General features: G+C 43.6%; 1 protein-coding gene across 2 annotated transcripts in view; it reads right to left on the bottom strand.

The window, feature by feature from the left end:
- XPR1 (xenotropic and polytropic retrovirus receptor 1) overlaps positions 1–920 on the bottom strand; it is a 240449-nt gene extending 239529 nt beyond the window's left edge. The window contains exon 1 of one of the 2 annotated variants that reach the window (XM_006876429.1): positions 679–920. In XM_006876429.1, the coding sequence (XP_006876491.1) occupies positions 679–747 (69 nt within the window). In that variant the 5' untranslated portion in view covers positions 748–920. The remainder of the gene's footprint in view (positions 1–678) is intronic. The other variant, XM_006876428.1, reaches the window with a different exon arrangement.
- Positions 921–15912: the final 14992 nt, after the last annotated feature.

Raw genomic sequence — 15912 nt, 5'->3', positions numbered from 1 at the left:
ATACTTCAGGCAATGAGTAGAAACAAGAGTCATCTTTTTTTTTTTAATCAAAACAGACTAGTTGATCACAATACGTTTACATAGTGTAATCGGCGACATGTAATCATGTAAATCAAGTTTCAATCCGGTTACAAAGCCTTTGTCAACAGTGGGAAATAAGAGCTCTGTGGAATGAAGGACTCGGAGGAAATCACTGGAGGGGCTTATCTCGGAAGAGAAGGATTCCCTGGTGAGAGGTGAGCAAGGAGAAACAAGATCTAACCTTGGCAAGGGGGCGCTCGCCTAGGGTGGGGACGAGAGGTCAGGGTGAGTGGGGAGGACGGGATTGAGCGCGGAAGCGCCGCAACCCCGGGCAGCCCCCGCACCAGTGACTGCCCCACCTGCGGCTCGCCCGCCCACCACCATTCCCCAACCCAGGCCGGGGCTGTGCCCCTTCCTCTAGGTCCGCCGTAAGCATATCCGTTACCCCGGCGGCAGCGGGGCTGCGGGGGAGGGGAAGGACAGCGGGGCCGGGAGGGAGACAGCAGCGGCAAAGATGCCGCAGTGGTGCCCCGCGGCAGCGGGTCAGAGTCCACCAAAGCGCGGGGAGCCAGCAGTAGCGGAAGGCGGCAGTGGAGGTCGGGACTGGGTGAGATGGTGGCCCCTCGATTCCTCCCACACCCCAGACGCCTCTGGTACCTCATACTGGATGTATTGCTTCCTCCACTCGGGAGTGATGTGCGCGGAAAGGTGCTCGGCGAACTTCATCCTGCCGTTTCCCCCTTACTCCCACTAGGGTCCAGCAGCTACAGGCGGCGGCGGCAGCAATAGCGACTCCGACTCCTCCCCACATGAGCCCCGGCGCTGCGCGGAGCGGCGCTTCTCTCCTCCTCCGCCGCCGCCGAGATCTCCTCAGAGCCGCCCTCCCGCCATCTTCCTCCTCCTCTCCATAGCCCCGCCCCGCCCCGCCCTCTAGACGTCATCCCCATGGTAACCGCCTACGCCGCATCGACGAAAGGGGGCGTGGTAATGGGAGGGGCTGTAGGACACGCCTTAAGGTCCCGCCTCCCTTGAGGCCGGACGTGCTGAAGGCACCACCTTTCGTGACCTCTTGAATCTGGTTAGATGTACAGCTGCTCTCTACCGCCTACCTAGGACGCAACAGTTATTGCAATTAATACTAATTAATTAATATTGTAGATTATTAGAATAATCCACAAAAAGTTTATATTTACAAAGAACTGTGCAAATATACTTTCCACTTAATATTTATTTTTCATAAAACCCTTGAGGATGGATCATCAGTAATTCAGGTTGAGTAGCTAAAGCAGTCTATTTAGGGACCAAATGTACTCCTACTGAAAAGAATGGTATTTTGTGCGTTCTATAGCGGGTAGGGTAAACACTAGACTGAAACCCTATTCAGGGTCACTATGAGTCGCAAACAACGCGACAACACTTTACAACTACAGGTGTTTAACAAATGCTTATTGAATTTAATTAAAGATAACAATGCCCCAAACTCATGCTGCTTTTGAATTTCAATGTAATTGTCTATTTGGGAGTGGGGGTAAGGTGACTACCAAAAAGGAGAATAACAACACCTGGACCCAAACCAGGACAGTTGTTAGCAGCTGTTGAATCGGTTGCAACTCATAGCGACCCTGTATAGGGTTTCTGAGGAGTGGCTGGTGGGTTTGAACCACTGACCTTGCAGTTCAGTGCTTACTCTTCATCACCACAACAGGGACTAGGAGGTAACAACTGGACCTGTGGCTGAGCTTCTTGTCTGCTGAGAACTGAGGCAAATCAATAATAGGAGGAAGAAGAATCTTGTAGAGGAACAGTAGCAGCTCCTAGCCCCAGGGAGACCAGAAATGGGTCCAGCCTCCAGGCTATACTATCCTTAAGGAGCACGAGGAATAGACCTCCCACACAGCTAGGCACTACTTTCAGTGTGGGAGTGATTGGCTCCCCGGGGGTTCTGATTTGGGATAGAAGCCTCAGTCCCACTCTGGGTGGAGAAGCCCTAGATAACATTCTTATTATTGCTGTTAAGTGCCGTCAAGCCGGTTCCCATTCATATGACCTATATAGGTTTCCGAGGAGCAGCTGGTGTGTTATAAACCGCAGACATTGTGATTCAAACCGACCTTGTGGTCCATCCAGTGCTTATCCTACCACGCCTCACATGGACTCACATGTTATTGTTGATAAGTGCCATTGTGGACTCCAATAGCTAACATTTATTAAGAAAGAAAGGCCTGAGGATCTACTTCTGAAAATTAGCCCATGAAAACTCTGTGGATTACAACAGTCCTATCTCATTATACATGGGGTCACCATGAGTAGGCCTACTTAACAACAGCGGACAACAACACATTTATTCAGCACTCACCGTGTATTAAGCACTATTTTAAATTCCTTATATGTACTTTGCTCTTTAAGACTCACAATTTTGCTGAGACACAAATTTTACTAGGAACTACTGTGACTGGGACAGTATTCTAAGATAGCAGACTGTGCTACTGGCTTTTTTCCTCTTTTTGCTTCCTCTTAATTCATGCCAGTAGGAGTTCTGCAATTATTTCCTCAGGGGACAGATGATGGAAAAGAGACATAATCTCTGAGTCCTTCTGGCTTTAACTTTACAAAAGCCTAAACTCTTGGTAAAAGGTTAACCAAGGTCAAAAAAAAGAGAGAGAGAGAGAGGTACAAAACAATATAGGCGGTTGGACTTATTGCTACAAGAACAAGCAAGTTGCTCACCCTAGAGACATCAAGGCAAATGATCATGGTTGGGTCTGCTCAGGGCAAACCCCCTTCCAAGACTAAGACTCAATGGGAAAACATGCTCTGATTAGTGACCACATTCGTCACCGATAAGGGGAAGTGAGGGAAAAACAGCAATGAAACTGCGAGCTAAACCCTACAACCTTCAATAGACTCCTGTGAACCCAGATGGAGACCTGGTTGGGCAGCAGTGTGGCAAGACCTGTGGGACTCTTGGGCCCAGAGTCAGTGACATAGCCACAGAGGACTAGAGTGGAGAGTGAAGTGTCTACCTGATAAGATGAGAGGGCATATGCATAAGAACACCCACACTTGCAGATAATACCCACTTGACCTGGCTTCAATGACTACACGACCAGAGCTCAACTAGAAGAAGAAAGAAGAGGAAAAACAGAGTAATCTGATACAATTTGATGAACTGACCTTCACCTATGGATGCAGTAGCTCAAAAGAGGAAACAAATCCTTACGGCAAGAATCATTCCCACCCCCTCCACACACAGAGTAGACAGGGCTGGGCAACTTGGACACTGGCTACCCAAAATGGAGAGGGGGGCGGGGCTACAAAGGCAAGAAGTGACTGGCTTACAAGCTTTCAAGAAGGAGCCTCGATCCAGAGAGCACAGAGGAAGGTAGAATCTCCACTGAGTAGAATCCAATTTGTCTGGGTGGGGCTGATGAAAAGAAATGCGGATAGGTTTCTTGTGATACAGTAGTGAATAATTGTTATCAGGGCTGACTGTGAGGGTTGGAAATGTAAAGATAGATGTTTTGTAGCAAAAGGAGAAGAGTAAGGAGCTCTGGTAGCGTAGTGGTTACGAATCGGGCTGCGAACCTTAAGGTCAGCGGTTCGAAACTACCAGCCAGTCCGCAGGACAAAGGTGAGGCTTTCTACTCCCGTAAAGATTTACACCCTCGGAAACCCTGTACAGGGTTGCTATGGGTCGGAACCGACTCAATGGCACTTAACAACAACAACAACAAATTGACTTTGCAGTCTAGGAACGGAAGTCTCTGGGACCATCAAGGGAGAAGAGCAGAGAGCGAGACCCTACCCAGAGAAGCAGTGATGCCTGAGATGGAGGCAGAGATGATGACATGGAAGATGGAGTGGCTGGTGACTCTAGACCCAGAGAGGGAGAGGGACTGTGTGCTGATGACCGGAGCAGGCTTGTAGGGTATGCCCTTTGGTTGGTTGATGATGCATGGAGGGACTGTAACCATGGCAATGAAACAATATATGATAGGATGAATGTAAAGCTAATGTTCTCCCTTGTAAACTATCAAATAATTCACAATAAAACATTAAAAAGGGGGGAGGGGGCTTTCCTCACTTCAATCTCATGTCTGATTGCCTCGCCATAAAGTTTCTCCTCTATTGGAGGTAAATGTTGTTGAAAGAGAGATAAACACATGTATAGAGAGGGCTATGCTGCTAGGAAGGAGGTAGAACTGCAAAGAGGAAACAGCTGCCTGGTATGCTGAGGAAAATCCAACTAGGGATAGCTAGATCGCTGTGGACCAGAGTGATGGGCTTCTGGCAGCAGCCCTTACAACCATGGCATGGCCTTCTAACTCCTGCTCTCAGCAGCACTATATCCTTCTATACCTGAACACTGCACAATTCTGGCCCAACTCAGGCAAGACAAGCGCTCAATACTAGTTCTAAAACCAGTAATACTTAATGTTTACCAAGCCTGATCCAGAGCCCTGCCACCCAGTTGGACATGAAAATATTACTTTATCCACTGAAATAGATTTGATAGGTGTCCTTATTACTAACATGATTTATAATAATGGAGTCTCACTGGTAGAACCATCAAAGATTTAATATTTATTGAACAGAACGCTCTGCTGGATACTGTGAAGGAGGATTGTAATAGTCTTACTCTGAGTCAGGCGGGGCTCCTGCCTTAGACTTTCTTCTGTAAATAGGCAAATCTTTCTTCATTTAATAAAACTTTTGAGAATCTCTGATATTCCAATCATGCCACTTTGAGCTAAAGGATGATTTTAAAAATAAATAAGATTCTGTCTTTTTTCTAGAAGCAATCACAATCTAGTCAAAAAGGCAGGCAGAAAAACTAGTAACTAGACTATAGTGTGAAACTTGCTGTAAGTGAGGTATGTACAAGGAGACAAACAAGCATCCAACCAAGAAGTAAAGGATAATCAAGAAGGTGGTTTTGAAACCCAGTCTTAGACAATAACCTGAAAGAGAGAAAGACACCCTAAGAATCTCAAAGGCAAAAAGCAAGAGCTAAGATATTTTGCAAGAAGTCTGGGTTGTTAAATAATCTCAAATTGCTGTCTGCCTGGATTATCCTTTAAAGCAGCTAAATGTCCCTCCTCAAAGAAACTCTGCTTGCTCCATCCTCTCCCCAACTCAATCTGGGTCGTCTGAGACTGGTTCTGGCTCACACATCACAGTGGTACACTCCCCTAGCTGTATTGTGAATAATAATTTGTGTCAAAGACTAAGAGCTTCTTGAAGACGAGTTGTTTACTTCTCTTGTTTTCTCCAGTATAGCAAGATACCTGGCACTCGGATATTAAATATATGTTGAAGGAGCACAGGAGAGAAAAGAGGAAGGAAAAGATGGATGGAAGAAAGGAAGGGGAGGGCACATGGAAAGAAGATTCACGAAATAAAGTTAAGTTAGAACAAGATTGTGAAGGAATAGGCATTGACGAGCTTTTGAAGTTTTAATCAGTTTTATAAGGCATTCTCTACTCCTACAGAGGAGACCTGAATTCTCTCCTCCTACAGAGGAGACCTGAATTCAATTCCTGGCTAATACAAGGGCTTGATTCTGGTCAATGTGCAGTTACCACCCAATCAGTCACGGAAGGATTATGTGTTGCTGTGATGCTGGAGTCCTGGTATGTCACTGAAAACTAATACGCTAGACTACAAGGTCAGTTTGAATGGCTAGGTCAGCAGTTTAAGCTCACCAGCCACTCCTCAGAAACCCTATACACTATGAGTCTATGAGTCAGAACCAACTTAATGGCACTAACATGATGCAGAACGGGTGTCAGTGGAGCTTCAGGCTGAGAAGGACTAAGAAGAAAGTCCTGGTCATCTATTTATGAAAAATCAGCCAATGAAAACCCTAAGATTACAACTATCAGATCCAAAACAGATCATGGGGACAGCACAAGACTGGCAGCACGGTGCCAACATGAGTGAGCACCAACTTAAAGGAAGATAACAACTACAGCTCAAATCTGGGAAAGCAGTGTATTATCTCTTCCTGACTCTGAGAACAACAAAACCAAGAACCACACCATTACTATCATGTTGCTTCCAACTCATAGCAACCTCACAGGACACAGTAGAGCTGCCACACTGGGTTTCCAAGGCTGGAATCTTTATGGAGGGTCCCTCATGGAACAATGGTTAAGCACTTAGCCACTAACGAAAAGATCAGTGGTTTGAACCCACCAGCTGCTCAGTGGGAGAATGACGTGGCCGGCTGCTTCTGTAAAATTTTACAGCATTGGAAACCCTACAGTGCAGTACAGAATCATCTCATGGACAGTGAGTTTGGTTTGACTTTTATTCTTTGCAAAAGCAGAGAACATCTTTCTCTGGGAACAATGTTGTTGTTGTTGTTAAGTGCCGTCGAGTCAGTTCTGACTCATTGCGATCCTGTGATCCTGTAATGGGTTTCCAAAGAGAGACTGGTGAGCTTGAACTGCCAACTTCGCAATTCAAAGCAACCTTGCAGTCCAGCGCATTAACCCATAGCACTACACCAGGACTCCTATATAAAACACTTACCAGCTATGTGATCTTTGGCTAAATACATTACCTCTAACAGCCTTAGTTTCCTTACCTCTCAAACAAAGCTAACACCCCCCACTCCCAGGTTGTTAAGAGGATGAAATGGAATTCTACACACGAAGTAATCAGCACAATGACTGGCAGTAGGTTGAGCACTCAATAAATAATGGTGCTGTTCTTGTGTACTATTTGGATGCATAGGAACCCCGTGTGACAGAGTTAAACTGCCCCATAGGGTTTTCTTGGTTGTACTCTACAGAATCAGATTGCTAGGTCTTTCTCTCAAGAAGTTGCTGAGTAGGTTGAACCTACAACTTTTAAGTTAGCAGTCAAGCACTTAAATATTTGCATCACCAGAACTCTGCCAATTATAGTTGTTGTTGTGAAGTGCCGTCGAGTCGGTTCCGACCCATAGCGACCCTGTACAAGGTTTCCAAGGGTGTAAATCTTTACGGGAGTAGAAAGCCTCATCTTTCTCCCGCCAATTATAGTAGTCTCTCAAAAAATAGAATAAATAAACTGTTTGCAATAGGGATGGACTAGAGTGATCACTGGATTTAGCAATGGAGAAAGTAGCTTGAATAGTATGGTGGGCTTCAGAAGACTGGGGAGGGAACAGCATCCTGACTTTGTATATACTACATTACATCTGCTCGGTGTATGTGTTGTACAAAGACCGGGAGTGAGAATTTAATAGCACACTCAACAATTTATCCACAAATTCGTAAGTGCTGAATCAAAAGAGTTTATATTTATCACACATAATTCTAAGTTTGGGAACAGTTATACTTACCACAAAGTAACTGTTCTGAAACTTAGAATTATGTGTGATAAATATAAAGGCAAACTATTGCTTGAGAAAATGAGACTGGTGATCATGCTGAAGGGTGAGTATCTGACCTGCAGAGGGATCAAGTGTTACACTCCACCCCCAATGAAGCTGAATAAGCAAGGATTTCACAGAACTAAAGGTTATAGCTTCAGTATAGCCCAGTCTCAGAATTATATGGGGCTCAGTTCATTTTTTAAAATGATAAGCTTATAAATCTAATAGGAGTTCAATAGACGGGCTTTAGAGGGTCCAAGACTCCGCTACAATTACATGTAATTTGAGTATTTTTCTAGAAAAGGAGTCCATAGCTTTTTTAAAAGTTTCCACAACCCAAAAATGTTTAAAATAAATGCACAGGGGCAGTTGTTTCCTAGTCACCTTCAAATATATAAAGAATTTACAAATGAGGTTTCAAAATATGCATTTTAGTAATTTCTTGTTTTGTTTTTAAGGAGTTAGGGTATTTTGTAAGTTACAAAAGAGCATTTCTAATATTCATTCATTCATTCATTCATTCACTGAGCAGCTACTACTTACCAGGTACTGTTCTAGGCCTTGAGGATATAGCAGTACACTATATAGGGGCACAGTGTTTAACCCTTACCTTCATTGCTAACTTCATGGTAAGGATCAGCCTGAATCAAATCCTTGCCTGGGGATAGATCTGGTCCTCACCTTCCCAATTCTCCATCCTCATCGCCAATCAACCATTTGGCACTCTCTTTCCAACCGCAGCAACCCTAAGCCATGTCAGAAAATACAGTTAAAAGGACATAGTCCTTCAGAATGCTAAATAAACAGAAAGGGTTCTTCAGATTACCTAATAAATGGCAGGAGTTAGCTCTCATTCCCCCCTGTGGGTTAGATAATTCCCAGGAACAATTCACAGAATTCATAGAAAATAACTATACATAAATGAAAAATAAAATAACCCATTGTTATTGAGTTGATTCTGACTCATAGGGACCCTATAGGACAGCTGAGAACTGCCCCCTAGGGTTTCCAAAGCTGTAATCTTTATGGAAGCAGATGGTCACATCTTTCTCCTATGAAACATCTAAGTGCTAAACCAGGACTCCTAAACACAGGAACCAGACAATAAATAAATAAAGCAGTAGGTAATAGGTTAGATGGAGATAAAGGTAAGGTATAGAAAAGGAGCCCTGGAAATTACAGCCTGGAAATCCTACAGGGCAGTTCTACTCTGTCCTGTGGAGTCCTGGTGTGGTGCTGTGGGTTAATGCACTGGACTACAAGGTTGGTTTGAATCTCAAGGCTGGTCGCTTCTTGGAAACTCTATATAGGGTCACTGTGGGTGAGAACCAACTTGACGGCACTTCACAACAAACAGTGACACTGTCCCGTAGAATCAGAAACCACATACCAAGAAGTTACAGAAAAGGAGACTTCTGAAAATATGGTGGACTGGCAGACACAGTACACAGACCCTCTACAATAAAGATAGAGAGACCAAATGCAACAGATACAGATGAAAATCCTGGAACCTTGAACTTCAGAGGAAAGGCTAGAGAAGTGGATTGAGTGCTTTCTGGGATTGTGCTCTCTGGGAAGTGGATTGAGCTGAGCAGACTGGTGCCACCATCTTGTGAGCAGTTTTGGCAACAGTACCTGGCAGAGCTGATTCACATGGGGGATGGGAAAGGTGCGATTCCTTCTTTTTCCCCATGCTCCCTTGGTGACCGGAGGTTTGGCTAGCTCCCACCCTCATTCATCCTCAGCACAGACCCTGCCCTCTGGGAGCTTGGAGCCACTTTAGTGTGAGTAGGGGCAGGCTGCACCACTTAGGTTGGCTGCTTTAGTGCCTGGTTTCAGGTGGAATCAACTCTAGATCTACAGAACCCACAGAGCCACCAGACCAGCATTTAAACAGTCACCCTGTGCCCAGCTGCCCTGTGGTCCTAACAGACACTGAAACCAGCTCCATCAAGGGCTTCCACAAACTGCTTCCGGATTGCGTATACTGAACAAAGATAATACTAAGGCCAAGGAACTCCATTTAGGGCCAGGAACACTGCTGCCACACCCCTCCCACCAGTGCCTCCTGAGTTCTGAGGCTTGCAGGAGTGCCTCAGCGTTTTCTCCTTCTGAGTTTAACAGTTGCACTGTTTTTTTGCTTTTGATTTGGGGTTTGGGATTTTCCTTTTGTTGTTTCATTGTTTTTGTTAGTTTATTCTTTCTCCTCCTTCTACTCTTTCCATTCCCTTGAACGTTATTCTTTCTGTCTCTGCTTTTGTTTTTCCTTCTTTTCTTCTGTTTCTCATTTTTTAAAATTTCTTCCTTTTATTTTCTCTCTTATGTTTCTCTTCTATAGTTCCCTTTCCCTGTCTCTCATTTGCCTGTACAGTTATTATAGCCTTTCTGTTTTTGGTTACTGCCTGTTCTTATATGGAGCTCTGGTAGCAGGGTGTTATGAATTGGGATGGGAATCGCAAGGTCAGCAGTTTGAAACTACCAGTTATTCCACCAGAGAAAGATGAGGATTTCTGCTCCTGTAAAGATTTACAGCTTCGGAAACCCTGTACAGGGTGGTTATGAGTCAAAACCAACTCCACGGCACATAGCAACAACAGCCTGTTCTTATATCTGTTGCTTTTTTTTTTCCTGTTAATTATTTCTCTTTTCATTGTTGTTTCCGTATTTGTTAATTCTGTTTGTTTTCTTGTATGTGTTGGAAGAGTTTTCTCTTTCCCACCTAACAAAAGACAGCAACCTTGCCCATATAGCTGAGCCACAACCATACCCTCTCCTGTGGGTGTAGTTAGAGAATGGAAGCATGCACACCATTCTTTGCTGTTCATTCACATCAGTATAGGGTGAGTTTGACTGGTCTGGGCTGCTGTCTATTGTTGCTTAGGTGCTATAGGAAGTGATCTTGGTCCAGTTGGTGGAGCTGAAGAGGGTATGGTTGCGGCTCAGCTATACAGGCAAATGGGTATTATCTGCAAGTGTGGGTGCTCTTGTGGATATGCCCTCTCTTCTTATCTGCTGAACACTTCACTGTCCACTCCAGTCCTCCGTGGCTATGTCACTGACTCTGGGCCCAAGAGTCCCTTGGTCTTGCCACACTGCTAGCCAACCAGGTCTCCACCTGGGTTCACAGGAGTCTATTGAACGTTGTAGGGCTTAGTTCACAGTTTCATTGCTGTTTTTCCCTCACTTCCCCTTGTCAGTGACAAACGTGGTCACCAATCAGAGCATGTATTTCCATTGAGTCTTAGTCTTGGAAGGAGGTTTACTCTGAGGGGACCCGACTCCTTGCCTTGATGTCTCCTGGGTGAGCAACTTGCTTGTTCTTGCAGTAATCAGTCTATCTGCCTCTATTGTATTGTATTTTTCCTGTCAGTCTTTCTTTCAAAAGGTATCTTCTGTTCTTCTAGCCACTCCAGGCTGGTCTGCCCGTCCTCGCAGGGGGAAATTTCCCACTTCTGAAGATTCTGTATACTGTTCAGTATTCCACCTATAGTCTTATGTAATGCAAAGGCTCCGCAGGTAGCCTCCTTCACTGGACACACTGTACCCCCATTTTAGGTATTCTAATCAGTTATAGGCAGAAGACAGACTTACAAGCTTTCTATGGTGATATTTCTGGCTTTTCCTTTCTCTCCCCTTCCAGTGTCTATTTTATAATGTAATGCAAGGAAAACCAAGATTCAGAAGACAGCCAAGCATCTTAACATTATTTCCCCCCTTTTCCCCATTCCAACCATGTTTCAATCCCTGTACCCCACAGGCCTGTTGTTCCAAGGTTGTACATACATCATTATTTACCTCTGTCCCACTCAGCCCATGCAAACCTGCCTACTTGTTCTCCCATCCGCTTTGTTCTTCCATTCCCCTCTCCCTTTTTGTATATTGCCCCCCTCCCCAGCACCCAAACTATCCTCTGTCTATTCCCTGCCCTGTGCTCTACCTTTCTGTTCCTCTCCTCACCCCAGCCCCCACATCCCAGCAACCAGCAAAGGATCCCCCCACGCCCCTTTAGTATGGGTTCTTTTTCTTAGTCTTTTATAGTAGTGGTCCTAAGAAGTATTTTGAGGAGATGATTTTCAACTAGAGATATGAAGAAAGGGTAAGTGGATATTGGTGTACACTAGGGTGGAGTGACATGAAAAGGGGGTTTAAAGCAAAAGATTTAGCAAGTGCAAAAGCCCTGTGACTGGACTGAGCTGAGTGTGTTGAAGGAACAACATGGATGCCAGTATGATTTAAAGATTTCTTGAGGGAGAGAGATGAGTACCATAGATGAGTACCATAGACAGATAGTTGGGAATCAAATTGTTAAGGGCACAGTAGAGTAAGCTAGACTTGAATTCTGAATGAACTGAGGCTTTCGGAGGGTTTTGAGTGACATCTGATTTATATTTGTTTGCTCTCTTCAGGGGTGTTAAAAATGATTTTAAAAGCCCAGAAAATTTGAAGCATAAGGTTTGTTCAATATGCGTATAGAGAAAATCATTCTGATTCCTCAAACACAGCAAACAACTCAGAGTAAGCTGGTTACAATGAAGCTTCTAAAGAGACTAGGAGGGATAAAAACAGTTCTTGCTTTTGACTGATTTTAACATGATTGATTAAATCCTGCCCCTCCTCTTTTTCTTAAATCAACTGATATCAAATTACTAGGTGGTCTCTGGCCTGGCAGCTAAAAATTTGATTTTATGGATATCTGTTATTGAGTGCTTTCTTTGACAGGCAAAAAAGGAAGAAACAAGGAGTCTAGTAAAAAGACTATTACAATAATAAAAGGATGGTGGTTAGCAGTAGAAGTAATAAAAAATGGTTGAAATTTTCATATTTATTTCCAAGGCTGAGTTCACAAGATTTGCTTGTGGATTAGATGTAGAATATGAGCAAAAGAGAGACATCAAAGATGACTTCAGAAGTCTTTTGCTGAATAAAATAATAGGGTTGGGGAATATTGCAGAAGGAACTGGTTTGAGGTAGGGGGTGAAACTCAGGAGTCTAGTTTGGGTCATGTTGTCTTGGGGATGCCTATTAGACCTCCAAGTGGAGAGGTGCAATAGACAAGTTGGAGTCCGGAGGTCAGCAGGGAGGTCCTGGCTTGAAATATACATTTATGAGTCAACAAGGAAGGTACAGGTAGTGTTTAAAACCATGAGCTTTAATTAAATTCCCTAGGGAATGACTGGAGATAGAAAAGAGAAGAAGATGAGGATGGAATCCTGAAACAGTCTAGTGTTCAAAGGTCAGGAAGATGAGAGGAATCCACAAAGGAGACTGAGAAGAGATTAGAAATGGAAGCCAACAAGCGTGAGAACTGATCATTTGTTTAGGACATGTTTTGGTTTAGAGAAGCAAAATAGTGAGGTGATAATTCAATTGGAATATGATAATAGAGGGCTTTTGTTTATTTGCTTAAGATCAGAAAATGATACCACATGTATTTCCTGTTGGAAATGTTTCAGGAGAGAAAAATGAGTGGATGACATGGGAGAGAAAGGTACAAACAATTTCTTTATGTAAAACTGGACCTAAAATTTGTTGCTGTTGCCGTTGAGTCGGTTGACCCATAGCGACCCTGTATAGGGTTTCCAAGGAGCAGCTGATAAACTTGAAACACTGACCTTGCAGTTCAAACAACTTTGCAATCTGGTACATTAACCCACAGCACCACACCAGGACTCTGGACCTAACACAGACATGTGTTTAAATAGTAAGACAGGGTCAAAAAGGTTACTCAGAATAGTTGTAGCTGGGTTATAGGTAGTGAGTAATTTTTACTCCTTGTTTTTTTTTTTTCTGTGTCACTTTCAATTTTGACAAAATTCATTTATCAAATCTACAAAAACAATAAGGGTTCTATTTAAATAACCTCAAAACCAGTGATGTACAGTGAATGTGAAAAGTATCTCTGCAGCATTTGATACTGCAAGCCATAGGGAAGAAACTGGACTAGTCCAGAAGCTGGAAGCTCAGCTAAAGGTCCACCTGGAGAAGGCAGAGGTAGCTGGGTCAAGAGCACAGATAGAGGGAGGTATTAACCCTTAAAAGAAGAGACCTGAAATGGAGTGACCCTAAGGATAAGGACAGATGCATGTGCCATTGAGGGAGATGATAAGGATGGGACAGAGGTTATTGATGCAAGGAAGGGAAGTTAAGTAGCAAAACAGGAGCAAAGTTGGGCAAGAGATGTACAAACAACTATGCGGACCTTTTTTGAAGATGGAAACTATTCATTTATAGTAGAATTCACTAGCATGATTTTACCAATCACCCCAACACTATTTAGCATTCCAGGAGCAGGAGTTGTGGAAAAGGATAGTTAGATAGATTCAGGATTAGTAACACAGGAATTGCTCAGTTCAAGGACATAAAGATATTGAAAAATAGCAAAAATAACAAAAATTCATTGTATTTCACATGCCTTGTTTAGTTTGATCCCCATAGTAGCTTTCAGAACTATTGTCGCCATTGTACATTGAGAAAACAGGCTTTGAGGGTGAGCAGAACATTGCCCAGGTTTTGAAACTGCCTTCCTAGATGGTAGAAGCCCATCCCTTGGATCCTAATCCAAGGTATGATCTAAATTTTAAATTAGGATCTAAAGTGGGCAGGTATTCCTCTCCTAACTCCTTGGGAGCATGTGGCCTGTTAGATACTCCTGGTGTGGATTTTGCCTCACAGAAGCACACAAAGACATGACAACAGGTAAAGCAGATTCTGTAGAGCAGAGTAAAAATGCAAGTGAGTGTACAAATGTGGACTGCCAAAGCCAGGGTCCTAACCAGATTATTAGCTCAGCATGACCTCTGCTCTGTTCTTGACTAGGAGCCATTTTGGCTTCTGACTTTTCCTTGGATTCACTTGCCTGCCTTCATTATTTATCCTATGAGCTACCCAAAGCCAACTGTAAGCTAACTGTAGTGGCATCAGACTTTGTCTAACTTCCGGATGGAGAGTAAGAATCACCATCAACCCAAAGTTGATTTCTATGCTGTCTCCACCCTTTTTACTATGGGAAAGCAGCACAAACCGGCTGTCCTTCCCTGTGCACTCTCTACTTCTATGCTGACTTCTATACTTTGTTGCAATGCACAGAAGTCCCAGACCATACTGATCCGTAGTTAGTTTATTAAAGAAGTAATAAGTTATGACTCAGAATCAGGATCTACTTGGAAGTACCAGGAACAACTAAGGATACAGCTCATCAATCAAGGACAGCTTCCAACCAAGGCAGCTCTCAGCTCTTTCTTGGCCATGCTAGCCAAGTAACCACTCGGTAATTAGGTATCCATGATTATCTTCTGTGAATGGTGAATCTCTGCCGCTGGCCAGACTTGGACCTGGCCTTCCCTGCCAGGACCTACTCACTTAAGTGTTGCAGCTCTTTTGGCTCTACCATCAAGTGTCCAGAGGCATCCATCTGACAACAAGACTCTCTCTCTTGTGGGCCAGCAAGCCTACAGTAGCCACCTTGTTCCATGGACCAGTAAGCCCACTACAGCTGTCTTCCTTGTTCTTACATTGCTGTAACTGTCTTGTGCCATCTGGCAGCATCTCCAGTGTTACAGCTCTCTGTCTCATAGGTCTAGAAGGTTCTCAGTTCAAGAACTCTGGGTCCAAAGGATAAGCACCCCACTCCAGGTTTTCTTTCTTGATGCTATTGAGGTCCCCCTTAACTTCGTGGGATTGACTTATTTAGAAGTTTTCCCCTTCCACCAAGACCATTAACTGACTTCATGTGTGCACTAAGTTTGTATGTTGACTTGACTGGGCCATACATCTCAGTGGTTTAGCAGTTATGCAGTGAAGTAGCTTGGCATTTAAGTAATGAAGTAATCATTTCTCATGGTGTGATCTTATATGATCAGCCAATCAATTGTAAGGGAAGTTTCCTTGGGGGTATGGCTAGCATCCAGTATATATAAGGGAACTTCAAATTTACATGAAAAATGGAATTAAAACATAATTTTTTCATGGACTTTTTGAACTTTCCTCATATATCCTGGTGTAGGATAAGCTCTTAACAATAACAACATGTACATAGATACGCTTTACTGATTTTGCTTCTCTAGAGAACCTAGCCTAAGACATATTGGTAGGTCACAGGACCTTATTTGAATAGTAGACTATTTGTACATTAAAGTATCCAATCCCTGCAAGGGTTTCATGTGCCTTATTTGTACATTAAAGGATCAAATCCCTTTGCAAGTTTGTGGTCTAGCAAATCATCTTGGTAGACCTATAAGCCCAAAGCAAGAAAGCCCATATATAAAGAGAATCCCACTGTGCTGCACCATCCAATCAGATTTTTCTGTTTGAAGTCAAAAACCTTGACTGGGTCAAAGAGATTTATAAACTACCTATGGCTTTTGCTAAGGAGACACTCAGTAAACGTATCCATGACAATGGTCTATGCATTTCGCTTTCTCCAGAGCCCCAGTGCTTGGTCAATAGATTCAAGGATAAAGTAGCTGTAAAAAGTAGGGTGAAGAATATGAAGAGTGGGAAAGCAGTAAAAAACAAACTCTCTGACA

The sequence above is a fragment of the Chrysochloris asiatica genome, unplaced genomic scaffold (assembly GCF_000296735.1).
Source record: "Chrysochloris asiatica unplaced genomic scaffold, ChrAsi1.0 scaffold00379, whole genome shotgun sequence".
Classification (NCBI taxonomy): domain Eukaryota; kingdom Metazoa; phylum Chordata; class Mammalia; order Afrosoricida; family Chrysochloridae; genus Chrysochloris; species Chrysochloris asiatica.
Note: the sequence above shows the minus strand (reverse complement) of the source record. Positions and strands in the feature narration are given on the sequence as shown.